General features: G+C 40.7%; 1 protein-coding gene across 1 annotated transcript; it reads left to right on the top strand.

Moving 5' to 3' along the window:
- Nucleotides 1-8,468: 8,468 nt before the first annotated feature.
- On the top strand, nt 8,469-15,907 carry tmem167b (transmembrane protein 167B). The gene is given in 3 exon segments (NM_001016348.2): nt 8,469-8,519; nt 8,661-8,792; nt 15,142-15,907. Coding segments are annotated over 3 exon segments (225 nt in total). The 5' UTR covers nt 8,469-8,509; the 3' UTR covers nt 15,225-15,907.
- The last annotated feature ends 773 nt before the right edge of the window (nt 15,908-16,680 follow it).

Raw genomic sequence — 16,680 nt, 5'->3', positions numbered from 1 at the left:
AAACCCAATAGGATTGTTTTGCATCCAATACGGATTAATTATATCTTAGTTGGGATCAATTACAAGGTGCTGTTTTATTTCTACATAAAAAAAGGAAATCAGTTTTAAAATTCTGAATTAGTTGCTTATAATGGAGTCTATGGGAGACGGGCTTTCCGTAATTCGGAGCTTTCTGGATAACGGGTTTCCGGATAAGGGGTCCGATACCTGTATATACTTTGGGGGACAGCTAACTGAAACCTGAGGCTGATATGTTATGGAATGCTTTTATATTAATCTGTTTTTAATTTTTTATTAAATATAGTTTTTGGAGTGATATTTTGCTCTCAAAGGACATGTAAACCCCTCACAAAAAATGTAATCAGTGAATCTTTAAATGCCTGCCACTCCTGTTAATAGTAAGACTGCAGCGTCCCCTTAAAGGAAAACTATACCCCTATAATGAATGCTTAACCAACATATACTGTAGTTTATATCAGTGATCCCCAACCAGTGGCTTGTGAGCAACATTTTGCTCACCAACCCCTTGGATGTTGCTCCCAGTGGTCTCAAAGCAGATGCTCATTTTTGAATATCTGACTTGGAGGTAAGATTTGGCTGCATAAAACCCAATATAATGCCAAACAGAGCCTTCTGTAGGCTGCCAGTCCACATAGGGGGTATTAAATAGCCAATTATGGCTCTTATTGGCACCATCAGGAACCATTTTCATGCTTGTGTTGCTCCCCAACATTTTTTGGCTCACAGGTATAAAAGGTTGGGGATCCCTGGTTTATATCATGTTAAGTGGCCTATTAAAGAATCTTGGCAAGTTGCAAAATATATATATATATATTGCATTCAATGCATAGTTCGCTGCAGGGTGAGTAATTTGCATTCATCCACCCATAATTCTTCAGTGAGGATTAAAACTTTTTATTTTTATACTATGTATATAGCATGGTGGATGTACACACCTCTTTTCAGAAGGCTTTTGCTGCATTGAGGGCTTTTATTGTGCCCTTTTAGCCCTTCTCAACCTATTAGGTGTTTTTTTTCCTCATCAACTAAAGCACAGCCACAGCATTGTGAATGATTGAGTAGCATTGCTGCTTGTAGTGTTGGGTTTTGAATTGCATTTCCAGTCAGGGCAGTATCTGCAAGGAGTTTTGCATAACCAAAGAACTTTTTTCACGCTCGTGTTGCTGACCAACACTTTTTACATCTGAATGTGGCTCACCAGTAAAAAAGGTTGGGGATCCCTGGTTTATAATTTCAGCCTACTGTTGCCAAAATATGCAAGCTCACATGCAATGGCAAGGCTCATTATTGTACGTAAGTCAATATCTATTAATGTTCTAAATCTGTAATGCATTTAATATGTCCCCTAGCAAAGAATGTGACTAAGCAGAAAGACCATATTGCACTTTCACTCATTCACTCCGAAGATGAGTGAAAAAGACAGAAAAAACAGGAAGCTTTAAAGCTAGAAGCAGAATGGCAGGAGTCAATGATGTAGCAATGACCAGCTGCTAAAAACAACCCTGAGTCAGCACTCTGTTTAACCTACTTTCTGGAGCTGATCAGCTGCTAGAAGCAATACAAATACATCATTTGCACACAAGAATATTGCCAGTGTACCGCTTCAACCTCTATAAATAACTGTTGCAGAAAATGAGATGTTAGTACCACACTTTGGTCAAAATATGTAAGGTTAGTTATATAGCTTCTGATAAAATTGACCACAGTTATGTGATAGGAAACTAAGGTCAAAAGCTCTTCTTGGGCAGAGACTGATGTAAATGAGATCACATAGTAAACAATATACCCCAATGCAAAATATAGGCTATTGCTAGTAAAGAGCAAAATTTTCTGCCAGGTAAGACACCCAAAGACTCCAATGGCTGCAAAAAAAAAAAAGTTGTTTAGTTAAAAAAAAAATGCCCATTAACTTTGCATTTTGTTAAATTTTGCCATGACCACATAAAGGAACAAGGCCAAGTGTTTTTGTTTTTTGCAGATGAAGTTTTAGTTAATCATGTGACACATATTACATCACTAAGCCCCAATAACCTACGGTGTATGGTTATTGACTTCATTCCTCCTCCGGTTAGGGGTGGTGACCGTGAAAAACTTCTCCTATGCTGTGAACTGAAATGGATGCACAAACTCAACACCATTAACTCATATGGCCTTAATGAACTGGTCTCATACTCTTTGTTTCATTTAAAATGACCCACTGGATGTACCCGTTTGCCTATTGTTAGTCAGCATGTCTGAACCGTACTACCCATATAGCTATACTGTAGATCTGACTTGGACTCTGAATTACCCTATATGCAACTGTTTCAATGCTATGTGTATAATTCTTTTTAAATTGCTAATCTGTAACTCATTGTTGCTTTTTTCTACTTTATGGCTTACTGTGTTCTGTACCTTACAGCTTACTGTGTTCTCATAGCCATACATAAGCATTTTTCTCTTTATATATTTTCTTCAGGTTGCTCTGCTCTTGGTTCCCGCTGATCCTGTGGTGGGCTTCATCACTCAATGATACCCTGTACCTGTAGGCTTTCACTCCACCTTACTGTCCAGCCTGGCTTTTTTAAATTTTTTTTTTTTGCATTTTTTTTTTTGCCTTTTGCTATTTTTATTTTATTTTTACCAGTTTGGTCTTATAATTTTTTGGCACACCCATTGGCCCACTCATTAAGCGTTTCGTGTTTGCTCGGTATAATTTTGAATGACTATGATGGACTATGTACTTTAACTGGCGGTCTTCCCCTTTGCTGGGTACTGACACCAACATTGCACTAGTCCGGTATACCATAAGTTCCACAATATGTTTCTTCCCTATAAGTTTAAAACCACCTTTTATGTTGCAAAAAAGACTATCAATACGTTTTTTCCAACAGTGTTTATATGAAAAACATTGGCCCTGGGTTCGGGCACCACAATATACCATACATTGAGAACCCCTGATGGTACATATTTGGTACACTTTACTGACGTATTGGGTCTCCCCTGTGCGTGTTAGATTCCATGATCGTACATGTCACTAGCCGTCTGACAGGCGCTGCTCATAGAAGCACCGATCTCTTCCCTTTCGTGACATATATAGAAGATACCGCTCATCAGTGAGGTCTGGGTGAGCGCGACTTACATCTGACACTTGCGTGTCAAGTTGCGCCTGACATAAGGTAGTACCGGTGTGTCTTATTTTTGACCATTTGTTTTGCCTGCATGCAGCGCGCGATCCAGGCTTGTGTATAGACCAGGGGTAGGGAACTTATGGCTCGGGAGCCAGATAGTTACATAGTTACATAGGGTTGAAAAAAGACCAGCGTCCATCAAGTTCAACCCATCCAAGTAAACCCAGCACACCTAACCCACACCTACCAATCTATACACTCACATACATAAACTATAAATACAACCACTAGTACTAACTGTAGATATTAGTATCACAATAGCCTTGGATATTCTGATTGATCAAGAACTCATCCAGGCCCCTCTTAAAGGCATTAACAGAATCTGCCATTACCACATCACTAGGAAGGGCATTCCACAACCTCACTGCCCTCACTGTGAAAAACCACCTACACTGCTTCAAATGGAAGCTCCGTTCCTCTAATCTAAAGGGGTGACCTCTGGTGCATTGATTGTTTTTATGGGAAAAAAGAACATCCCCCAACTGCCTATAATCCCCTCTAATGTACTTGTACAGAGTAATCATGTCCCTTCGCAAGCGCCTCTTTTCCAGAGAAAACAACCTCAACCTCGACAGTCTCACCTCATAGTTTAAATCTTCCATCCCCTTTACCAGTTTAGTTGCACGTCTCTGCACTCTCTCCAGCTCATTAATATCCTTCTTAAGGACTGGAGCCCAAAACTGCACTGCATACTCAAGGTGAGGCCTTACCAGGGACCTATAAAGGGGCAAAATTATGTTCTCATCCCTTGAGTCAATGCCCTTTTTTATACAAGACAGCACTTTATTTGCTTTAGTAGCCACAGAATGACACTGCCTGGAATTAGACAACTTGTTATCAACAAAAACCCCTACATCATTCTCCATTAAGGAAACCCCCAACACACTACCATTCAGTAGATAGTTTGCGTTTATATTATTTCTACCAAAGTGCATAACTTTGCACTTATCAACATTGAACCTCATTTTCCAGTTTGCTGCCCAGTTATCTAATTTTGTCAAATCGCTCTGCAAAGCGGCAGCATCCTGCATGGAACTTATAGTTTTGCACAATTTTGTGTCATCAGCAAAAATAGAAACAGAACTGTCTATGCCCACCTCCAGGTCATTAATAAACAAGTTAAAAAGCAAAGGACCAAGGACTGACCCCTGCGGTACCCCACTAACCACACTGGTCCAATTAGAAAATGTTCCATTTACAACCACTCTTTGTAATCTATCCTTAAGCCAGTTCTCTATCCAATTACAAATATTATGTTCTAGGCCAATATTCCTTAATTTGATCATTAACCTTCTGTGAGGTACTGTATCAAACGCTTTAGCAAAGTCCAAGTAGATGACATCAACTGCCATTCCAGCATCAAGGTTCCTACTCACCTCCTCATAAAAGGTGACTAAATTAGTCTGGCAAGATCTGTTACGCATAAAACCATGCTGGCACAAACTAATAGTATTGTGAACTGCAATGTATTCAAGTACCCTATCCCTTATTACCCCTTCCAAAAGTTTTCCTACTACTGATGTCAGACTAACAGGCCTATAGTTTTCAGGCTGAGAACGGGATCCCTTTTTAAATAACGGCACCACATTAGCAATCCGCCAGTCTCTCGGCACCATGCCAGACCTCAATGAATCCTGAAAAATTAAGTGAAGAGGCTTGGCAATCACAGCGCTCAGCTCATTTAATACCCTGGGATGAATCCCATCCGGCCCTGGACCTTTGTTTACCTTTACATGTTCAAGTCTCTTTTGAATTTCCTCCTGAGTGACCCATGCGTCAGTAGCTAAATTACTAGAACTGGGCATATTACAAGGGAAGCCTTCATTATCTGGCTCCTCAGATGTATAGACAGATGAAAAATAAGAGTTCAAAATTTCAGCTTTTTCCCCATTCTCATCAACCAACTTACCCCCCCGTGATAATAAAGTTCCCACCCCTTCTTGCTTCATTTTTTTACTATTCACATAATTAAAAAATAATTTAGGATTCTTTTTACTCCTAGCTGCAATATCCCTTTCCATTTCTATTTTAGCTTGCTTGATAGCTTTTTTGCATGCTTTATTTGCTTCCTTGTACCTGATGAAAGTTTCTGCTGTCCCAGCTAACTTGAATGCCCTAAAAGCACGTTTTTTCTTACCAACCTCTACAATAACACTTTTATTCAGCCATAAAGGTTTTGCTTTGCGATGCCTCTCCTTGCTTACAAGTGGGATATACTGTTGTGTATACCTACAAAGCAATGTTTTAAAGATGTTCCATTTTCCTTCTGTGTCTAACCCCACGAAAAGCCTTTCCCAGTTGACACATTGCAGAGATGCCCTTATACTGGCAAAGTCTGCACGTCTAAAATTGAGCGTTTTAGTTACTCCCTTATAGCGCTGTCTTTGCAGCATTATCTCAAAGGAGACCATGTTGTGATCACTGTTCCCCAAATGCTCACCCACACAAATGTTAGAGATGAGTTCATTATTATTAGAAATCACCAGGTCCAAAATAGAGTCATTCCTAGTGGGTTCTTGAACCGCCTGAAATAAAAAGTTGTCATTTAGCATATTTACAAACCTACTAGCTTTTTCTGACTTAGCCACCCCATTACTCCAGTCAATGTCCGGATAATTAAAGTCCCCCATAATAACAACTTGACCCAGTTTTGAGCCTCCTCCATTTGCAACAATAGCTGGGCCTCATCCCCCTCATCTATACGGGGTGGTTTATAGCATACACCAATGATCATTTTCTTTGTGACCTTCAGCCCTACTGAAATTTCTACCCAAAGAGATTCGACATTTTCATTGGTAATGTCTTTATTACATGGCTTTAAATCTGACTTTACGTAAAGACAAACCCCTCCACCCTTTTTAATCTCTCTGTCCCTCCTAAAAAGTGTGTAACCATTTAAATTCACAGCCCAGTCGCATTTATCATCCCACCAGGTCTCAGTGATACCTATTAAATCATAATTTTCAATACATGCAATAGCCTGCAGCTCCCCTAATTTACCCGACAAGCTACGCGCATTAGCCAGCATGCAGCGGAGATTATTACTTCTCCCTCTGATGTTTAGAGGAGAAGGCAAATATGAGTCTGTTTTCCTTGCAACGGAAGCTCCTTATCTGATAAACTATATGCCCCCCTCACTCCTCCCCCACAACCCTTTGCTAGTCCCCCTACCCCGTCTACACTAATTTTCCCATAGAACTCTAGCTCATCCACCCCCCCCCTTGTCTAGTTTAAACACTCCTCCAACCTCTTAACCATTCTCTCCCCTAGCACAGCAGACCCCCTTCCATTGAGGTGCAATCCGTCAGGGCTGTATAGATTGTACCCCAAGGAAAAGTCAGCCCAGTGCTCTAGGAACCCAAACCCTTCCTTCCTACACCAAGACTTTAGCCACGCATTTAGCTCCCTAAGCTCCCGCTGCCTCCCTAAACTTGCACGTGGCACCGGCAAAATTTCCGAAAAAATTACATTGGAGGACCTTTGCCTAATCTTAGAGCCTAGATCCCTGAACTCACTAAATGTGGTGTGGTTCTTTTGATGGCTCCATCTGGCTCGCTGCCAAATCTTTAATAAAAAAAATAACGGGGGGGCGTGGCCTGTGCTTGGCGGTTAAAAGACGTGTTCTAAGCCTTAGAATACGTCTTCTATCCGCCGAGCGCAGGCCACGCCCTCCTCCGCATCACATCCGGCATCCTTGGCACCCACCCTACCTTGCCCCTGTGCTCGGCGGGTAGAAGACGTCTTCTATCCGCCAAGCAACGCCCTCCTCTGCATCACATCAGGCATCCTTGGTACCCATCCTACGTTGCCCCGCAGCATCCGTGGCCAAACATATTGTATGGCTCTCACGGAATTACATTTTAAAATATGTGGTGTTTATGGCTCTCTCAGCCAAAAAGGTTCCCAACCCCTGGTATAGACGGTGCGAGTTGCAGTTCAGCGTTACAAGGGTACCACCAGCGCTTTTTCATTCATTTTTTCACTTTCACTATCCCATACACTTGGGGGCACATTTACTAATCCACGTATCCGAATCACGAATGGGAAAAAATCGCATTGGAAACGAAAATTTCGGAAGATCGCAAATATCACAAAAATGCTTACAAAAAAATTGTATTAGTCACGATAATACCGTATTGGCGATCCGAAAGTCACGAAATTTTTGTGCCGAACAATTGTAAACAGCAGTAAAACCTTTCCGATTTTTCGTGCAAACGTCCGAAAAAGTAGCAGGGCGGACCAAAAAGTTGTGCGGACGCCCGAAAAAATCGGCGTAAATACGCTCGGAGTGTTCGTGCTTTTGTAAATGTGCCCCCTGGTGTTTCCCTTTTGCAATAGGTACTTTCCTACACTTTCACTTCTCTTTTTTGCCTAATATTACTTTATTTTTATTTGTTTGTTTCTGATGTTGGCTTATTTACCATAATACACTCCCATTGTATAACATCACACTGTATTTGGTGCCACTGTTGGGTTTATTAGGGGGAATTTGTTTGCCAGTATGCACTTTGAAAAAAGCTGCTTAGACAGCCGAAACGTTAGTCACCTGTACAATAAAATATCTGTTTTGTATCAAGTCCTGCGAGTGCGGAATATTTTTTCCAGATATACATATATATATATATATTTAAAGAGCCAGTTGAATAACAAAACACCACTGGGCAACCTGCAGAAAATCTTTGGAAGGGCCTCAGCGCGAACCTACCACCCCCACCCGTGGGCAGAAACGAGTGTATACACGTCTGCATTTTCTTTCAGTGCCTATAGTAGAAGAAGACCATGAGATCCTGGCCCCCCTATGACCCATTGAGTTTCCTTCCACTATAGTTACCGCTGTAAATAGCATCTCTCGCAATGGTTCAATTTTTTTTTCTTGTAAAGTTGTGCTGGAATTGTATGAAAAGTACCACAATTTTAGCAAATCAATGGAGGGCCTTGGCATTATTTGACTTGATCAGTACATTATCTAATTATTTTCTCATTCGCTAATTCAGATGTAGAGCCGTAATCAATAGTAGGAATAACAATTAGCATCCCGTTAACGTAGAACCCCATGGTGCCTCTGCTCTATGTTGTGTAGCCCCGTTACGAATAGTGTTGCTAAACAACCAGTCTCCATTCCGCATTACACAATCTCTCAGGCTGAGCCCCTCCGCGTCCCAACTGAAGTTAGACCCGCCTCTTCCTGCAAAGCGTGGTCACGTGATTGAGACCGTAGCCGTCTACTTTCCCTCTGCTGAGGTGGACCAGGAAGAGAAGCGCGGATACTGGTGGCAGTGAGAGTAACCGTGACAGGAGGGGGGTAGAAATTATTCGCAATGACTAACGGTAAGAGGGTAACATGTACCACTGTGTGCGATACATATATTCGGCAATAGGTCACTTAGACTGTCGGCATCTTTGTATTTATCTGTAGATCATAGTGCCTATGTAAATATTTATCTAATATCTGTTTATTTCCTCCAATAGTGTATTCGCTGGATGGTCTCCTAGTATTTGCACTTCTGTTTGTGTGTACATGCGCTTACTTCAGGAAGGTGCCACGTCTGCGCAGTTGGCTGCTATCAGAGAAGAAGGGAGTATGGGGAGTCTTCTATAAAGGTGAGAATCTGTATGGCAGAATATCAGATATCTGGGAGGCATCTAATTTAATTGATAGTGTTGGCCTATGTATAATGGTGTGCTTCTTAGTGGGGTATTTCAGGAGATTGATTTAGTAAGTGGAAAGTGCAGTTGAATAAGTAGAACAGGTATAAATAAGGCTGGTATGTATATCTTTATTTATAAAGCTCTACTTATGTACGCAGCGCTGTACATTAGAACAATAAATTAATACAACAGGGGGTTATTAAAATAGATAAATATAAAGTATGATAATAAATACAAATAAATACAAGGTACAGTTGCGAATCAAAGAGACAAGAGCATGGAAGTTCCTGCCCTGTAGAGCTGGCGGGCACTTATGATCACAGTAGCTAGCACCAATTGCCTAACTAGCAGATACTTGGCCCACAGCATGTAAATTTAAGGACCTCCTAAATATTGACAATAAGGCATTTTTTCTGTAAACATATATTGAAACTTCTGACTTTGACTGTATTCATAGCCACATTCAATGCAAATAGTGTTGGGGACCCACAAAAGCATGAAAAAAGTGTCTGAGGCTTGCAATTGTAACATGGTATCCCCATGTGGATTTTTGGCTGTAGGAAACTGTTTGGCAGTACAGTTGAGGGGTTATTTATGTACCCTGGGGGTGCAAGAGCATGCCTTTTAGTGTTCACTTACAGAGGACTCGCACTCCAGGGATTGCTGCACTGTGCACCAGATCAATAATGTAACTCTCGCTGCATAAGGCAAAGTCAGCTTGTGGAACCAAGCCAAGCTGCTACCATGAGGCAAGGTGAGAATCTAGCCTCAGACAGTAGCACCCCTCAGGTTACTAGGGGGCAGCAAAAAGCCACTCCTGGTAAATTTAAGAACTGAAATTCCGGTTTTCAAATTGGAAACCCTTGACCCACTGAGTAGCTCTGCAATGCCTGATGCAGGCTGCACCTCATGTTGCTCCATACCTTGAGTAAAGGTCCCCATACACGGGCCGACTATAGCTGCCGATATCGGTCCCTTGGACCGATTCGGCAGCTAATCGGCCCGTGTATGGGCAGAACAGAGCGGCCTGGCCGACCGATATCTGGCCTGAAATTGGCCAGATCTCGATCGGCCAGGTTAGAAAATCCGGTCAGATCGGGGACCGCATCGGCTCGTTGATGCGGTCCCCGAAGCGACTGCCCCATAACCACAAATGTAATCCGATCGTTTGGCCCCAAGCGAGCGGATCTTATAGTGTATGGGCACCTTAAGGTAGGGCTCTAAGTAGGGGGTGCCTGTTTGCTCCCCCCTGACTTATGCAGCCAGCCATATATTGGTCAGGGGAGCTGCAGGTGTTTGCATTCAGAAACAAGCACAAAGGCCAGCAGCAATTTACATTATGCAGAACATAGCCTGGAAAGTGCAAAAGAATGCCCAGTTGTGGGCTGTTTTTGCACTATGCACACCAAGTCTTAGATTGCAATCGAGCCCTTTGGTCTTTAAATCTCCAAAACTTGCCAGTAAGCCAGGAGTTCAAAAATTAGCAACTGCTTTGGGACTGGGAGCAATGTATTGCTTGTGAGCCACTGGATGGGGATCACTGCTTGCAGCACTGGGGTCTAAGGTTAAATATGCATGTGTTTTTTTTCATTGTTTTCAGAGGTTCTGTCCATGTGTTCTGGGTTATAATAACATTTGGGTAGGTTAACTAGCTGTTGGTAAAACTGAGTCTAATGTGTATGTTCTTCACTTATAAGTATAGAAGAAATATGAAACTCTAACAAAATGTGTATGTGTTTTGTAACTAAAGATGAATGCCTGAGGAAGTGCTTGCATTGCACAAAACTCCAGTATATAAAAAACAAAGAAAGTTGCGCTCCACTAATGTAATATACAGTGGTGTGAAAAACTATTTCCTGATTTCTTATTCTTTTGCATGTTTGTCACACTTAAATGTTTCTGCTCATCAAAAACCATTAACTATTAGTCAAAGATAACATAATTGAACACAAAATGCAGTTTTTAAATGAAGGTTCACGTTATTAAGGGAGAAAAAAGAACTCCAAATCTACATGGCCCTGTGTGAAAAAGTGATTGCCCCCCTTGTTAAAAAATAACTTAACTGTAGTTTATCAATTTCAATATCAATTTCTGTAGTCACCCCCAGGCCTGATTACTGCCACACCTGTTTCAATCAAGAAATCACTTAAATAGGAGCTACCTGACACAGAGAAGTAGACCAAAAGCACCTCAAAAGCTAGACATCATGCCAAGATCCAAAGAAATTCAGGAACAAATGAGAACAAAAGTAATTGAGATCTATCAGTCTGGTAAAGGTTATAAAGCCATTTCTAAAGCTTTGGGACTCCAGCGAACCACAGTGAGAGCCATTATCCACAAATGGCAAAAACATGGAACAGTGGTGAACCTTCCCAGGAGTGGCCGGCCGACCAAAATTACCCCAAGAGCGCAGAGACAACTCATCCGAGAGGCCACAAAAGACCCCAGGACAACATCTAAAGAACTGCAGGCCTCACTTGCCTCAATTAAGGTCAGTGTTCACGACTCCACCATAAGAAAGAGACTGGGCAAAAACGGCCTGCATGGCAGATTTCCAAGGCGCAAACCACTTTTAAGCAAAAAGAACATTATGGCTCGTCTCAATTTTGCTAAAAAACATCTCAATGATTGCCAAGACTTTTGGGAAAATACCTTGTGGACCGACGAGACAAAAGTTGAACTTTTTGGAAGGTGCGTGTCCCGTTACATCTGGTGTAAAAGTAACACAGCATTTCAGAAAAAGAACATCATACCAACAGTAAAATATGGTGGTGGTAGTGTGATGGTCTGGGGTTGTTTTGCTGCTTCAGGACCTGGAAGGCTTGCTGTGATAGATGGAACCATGAATTCTACTGTCTACCAAAAAATCCTGAAGGAGAATGTCCGGCCATCTGTTCGTCAACTCAAGCTGAAGCGATCTTGGGTGCTGCAGCAGGACAATGACCCAAAACACACCAGCAAATCCACCTCTGAATGGCTGAAGAAAAACAAAATGAAGACTTTGGAGTGGCCTAGTCAAAGTCCTGACCTGAATCCTATTGAGATGTTGTGGCATGACCTTAAAAAGGCAGTTCATGCTAGAAAATCCTCAAATAAAGCTGAATTACAACAATTCTGCAAAGATGAGTGGGCCAAAATTCCTCCAGAGCGCTGTAAAAGACTCGTTGCAAGTTATCGCAAACGCTTGATTGCAGTTATTGCTGCTAAGGGTGGCCCAACCAGTTATTAGGTTCAGGGGGCAATTACTTTTTCACACAGGGCCATGTAGGTTTGGATTTTTTTCTCCCTAAATAATAAAAACCCTCATTTAAAAACTGCATTTTGTGTTTACTTGTGTTATCTTTGACTAATAGTTAAATGTGTTTGATGATCAGAAACATTTTGTGTGACAAACATGCAAAAGAATAAGAAATCAGGAAGGGGGCAAATAGTTTTTCACACCACTGTATATTAACATATTTATTAAATAAGTAAAATTGCACTGACAAGATAAAAAATCACCAGCTTGCTTATCAGCCCAATGCGTTTTGTCATCACCAGGACTTCCTCAGGGACAAAATTCGGCAATATTTTTTTTGCCCCTAAGGAAAACCTGGTGATGACAAAACACATGAGGGGAGCGCACCTTTTTTTCGCTTTTTTATATGTTTGGATTCATTTGGTTTGACTAATTTTTTTGAAGTGGAAGCGCCCTGAGTGAACTGCAGCCTTAAGCTGGCCATACACGTGGCGATCTGACGATGTTTCGTGCGACCATTGGTCGCACAAAACATCGTCAGATCCGCCACACACCATTCAGGGCTGAATCGGCAGGTAAGGAGGTAGAAACAATAGGATTTCTACCTCCTTCTGCCGATTCAGCGCTGAAGGGAGATTTTGGTCAGGCGCCTTCTATGGTGCCTGATCAAAATTTTCAAACTGGTCCGATCGGCGAGTCGGCCGATATCAGCAGCTTCCTGCGATATCGGTCGACTCGCCGACATACCATACACACACCGAATATCGTAGGAAACGAGGTTTCGTACGATATTATCGGTGCGTGTATGGCCACCTTAACTCTCTAATGGAACAGATAAGATGGTATGATAAAAATGGTTTCCTTTTTCTCTGTAATAATAAAACAGTACCATGTATTTGATCCTAACTAAGATATAATTAATCCTTATTGGAGTCAAAACAATCCTATTGGGTTAAATTACTGTTTAAATAATTTTATTAGCAGACTTAAGGTAGGAGATCTGAATTACGGAAAGACCCCTTATCCAGAAAACCCCAGGTCCCAAGCATTCCGAATAATGGGTCCCATACCTGTACTATATTTTATTCATAAACACCCCCATATTACTACTATTACAAAACTCCAGTGCTTACTTTAAACCAGATAAACCAGTGATCCCCAACCAGTGGTTTGTGAGCAACATGTTGCTCTCCAACCCCTTGGATGTTGCTCCCAGGGGCCTCAAAGTAGGAGCCCATTTTTTAATTTCTGGCTTGGGGGCATGTTTTGGTTACATAAAACCCAGTTTACTGCCAAACAGAGCCTTCTATAGGCTACCAGTCCACATAGGGGCTACCAAATATTATTTATAGCTCTTATTTGCACCCCCAGGAACATTTTCCATGCTTGTGTTGCTCCCCAACACTTCTTCCATTTGAATGTGGCTCACGAGTATAAAAGGTTGGGGATCCCAGCTTTAAACCATCCTCATCACAACTCTACTCGGTAGCTAACTTATCAGTGATTACATTGTAAATATAAACTCAGAACTTGGATACACTACTTTAGGATACACTACTTATTCATGTCAAATATCCTGGTAATAATTTTTTTTTTTAGGGTTACCAGATTGTGTGAAAACTCTTGGGTCACCTCTAGAAAATTCATGTAGAAGGGCAGCAGTGAATATATTTAAATGCAATCAGTGCATCCTAGCAACTTGTATTTAAACTTAAATACACCTCTGCCCTGCACTGTACATTTGCAGTATCCACAACAGACAGTTGAAACTGTACCACCTACTTACTTGGTGCAACATTGGGCCTGTTGTGGGCTACCAGCAAAAGCAAACAATACACATTTGGGGTCATCCTTGTGCTTACTCCACTGATAATTTTTAGGGGGATTACTCAGCCTCCTGACTTTACCCTCAATCTCAATAAGTTTCTCCCTCTGTTCCTGGCAGTGGCATACAGTACCCCAGCCTCTCTGGGAGTTCATTCCACAGTCTGGTAGCTTTCCTGTTTAAAGAGGTCATTCTAATATACATTCATCACAATCAAAAACATATCCAAAGGACAGCCTTGGAAGGTACGCTCCAATAAGTGAGATGTCTATTGTTTCCATAACACTCCAGCTTCCGGCACCCAACAGAAACATTCTTTGAACAAAGAAAACATTTGCTGTTTACACCTTCTTTGGACTGTACATCTCCTACTTGGGAGAAATCACATTTCAGCTATTCTTTTGGTCACTTGCTCACAGTGCTTGTAGACAACTTATCGGCTTCTCATCAGACAGCGATTTGAGAAGTAGGAGGATTTGGAACAGTGAAGAGAAAGTTGCAAAGTGAAAGTGGTTTCATTTTCATAGTGGAATTAATAATAATAATAAAAATTATAAACCATATACAGGTATAGGACCCTTTATCCAGAATGCTTGGGACCAAGGGTATTCCTGATAAGGGGTCTTTCCGTAATTTGGATCTTCATATATCAAGTCTACTAAAAAATTGATAAAACATTGATTAAACCCAATAGGATTTTTTGCATCCAATAAGAATTAATTATATCTTAGTTGGGATCAAATGCAAGGTTGTGTTTTATTATTACAGAGAAAAAGACAATCAATTTTAAAAATCTGAATTATTTAATTAAAATGGAGTCTGTGGGAGACGGGCTTTCCGTAATTTGGATCTTTCTGGATAACGGGTTTCCAGGTAACGGATCCCATGCCTGTATATTTCATGATATGCTCTATTGGCTGATTGAGTTTATAGTGAGGTAGTTTTACACTGCCATTAAAGTGAATACATATATTCAGACATGTATAAATTAAAAATTGTTAATGGTTCTCAATTAAATCTTTGTGTATTTGCTGAATAACTCACTTATTTATAAAGTGCAATTAATCCATATTGTTATAACTGCTCAATTATGTATTTTTCCAGACTAAAAATTCATGTTTTTTTAGTAAAAATTATCTTACAAAACAAGAAGGGTAAGATGAATAGAGTTTGTACGACTTGATGCTAAAGTTGAGGGAACCTGTCTTATTGCTTTTTTTTTTTTTTTTTTTTTTTAGCTGCAGTCATTGGTTCTCGTCTGCACTTGGCTGTCTCTATTTCCTGCATTGCTATGGCCTTTTATGTTCTGTTCATCAAGTGACAACTTATACAGATGCTCTGCAGTCTCTCAACCTACATGAAAACTGGGAACCATGATCACCTTACCTAGAGACAAAAGGGAATGGGAATTTATTGTTTCCCAGGGATTATTGAAGAGTCAAGGCCTGGACATCATCGGTGTTGTTGAGGGGATTGTGTGGACTGGAAAGATGCATTCCCCAAAAGGAACATATTTGCCTGACCTCATCTGTAATTTGTTCCTCTCATAGCATTTGATATGCATTTTATGGGAAGTTTTAAATTATTTGATAAGGGTTTACTTTTTGTGGGGGGTGGGGGCTTGGACAGTTATTACTCTTAATATAATATGCACCCCCAGACCTGATCTATCCTCCAAAATATTGACTATAGAATTATTTCTGTTTGTGAAAACTGATTAAACATAAAGATACATAATGTTATAATCTTTGAATAACAAGAAACAGTGCGTGTCCGTAAATTATCCAATGGTGTCCATGTTCAATATGGAAGCCCTGTTTAATGTTACAAAGTAAACTTTTAGGTCTGGGAAATAGTAAACTATTCCTAAGAGCAGTAATGTATTTAGCTGGCCTAAGAAGCTATATAATACTGGAAGAAATTTACTGATTTAGGGAATTAAATATAAAACTTATTTGCAGTTGGCGAATTTTTTTTGTGACCTGATTAAAATTTTTACATTAGGCTGTTTTGTCATACTTTCATGGGAGGAACCTTAACAAGGATGTTACTGTCTTGTTTTTGAGAGATGGTAGTTAATGGTTAATTTTAGAATCAACAACTTTGGCAGTCATCCTTCACCTGTAACTGCTTCCTACTGAAAAGAACAGGAACAGCTTTTCCTATGGCAGATGCGGGAAGTGAATAGCAAGCACCATTCAGCAATCCTCGCTTTGGGGTTCTTGAGCAGTGCCCTTCTGTCACTACTACTAGTTTGTGTTAGAATGAGCTGGAATTGTTATGAGCTGGAAACAGTGAAAAGCAGTTTTTTTTATTAAAGTTGCAGTATACCCACTTGTTCAGTGAACAGAGAATTGTTTTGCCTATTTTAGTAAGTAAAAATTTAGGTTTTTGTGAGCTTAAAGGGGAAGCATACCTTCAGTTGTCTCAATAGTGCCCTTAAGTCTCCCCATTTTTCACCTGTTCAGAAGATCTGAAGCCAAACAGGAAGAAAAAACTCTGAGCTGTGTAAAGAAAGTTCCCATAATGCCTCACTCCTGCACAGACATGCAGACCAAACTGAACATGCTCAGTTAGTTAGACTATGAGTCAGCTTCCTGCTGATTGGCTCAGATCCACATTCCTAAGTGGGGGGATGAGCTGCATGTCTGTGGCACAGGAATTACAGACACAACAAATCTTTTCAGAGAACTCAGTGCAGCGTTTCTGTGATTGCTTATGGCTGTATTTACATAGACCTTTCTGATAAAGCTTACTTAGTTTTTACCTTTCCTTCT

This window comes from Xenopus tropicalis, chromosome 2, assembly GCF_000004195.4.
Source record: "Xenopus tropicalis strain Nigerian chromosome 2, UCB_Xtro_10.0, whole genome shotgun sequence".
Lineage (NCBI taxonomy): Eukaryota > Metazoa > Chordata > Amphibia > Anura > Pipidae > Xenopus > Xenopus tropicalis.
This window is presented reverse-complemented; position numbering and strand designations above follow the sequence as displayed.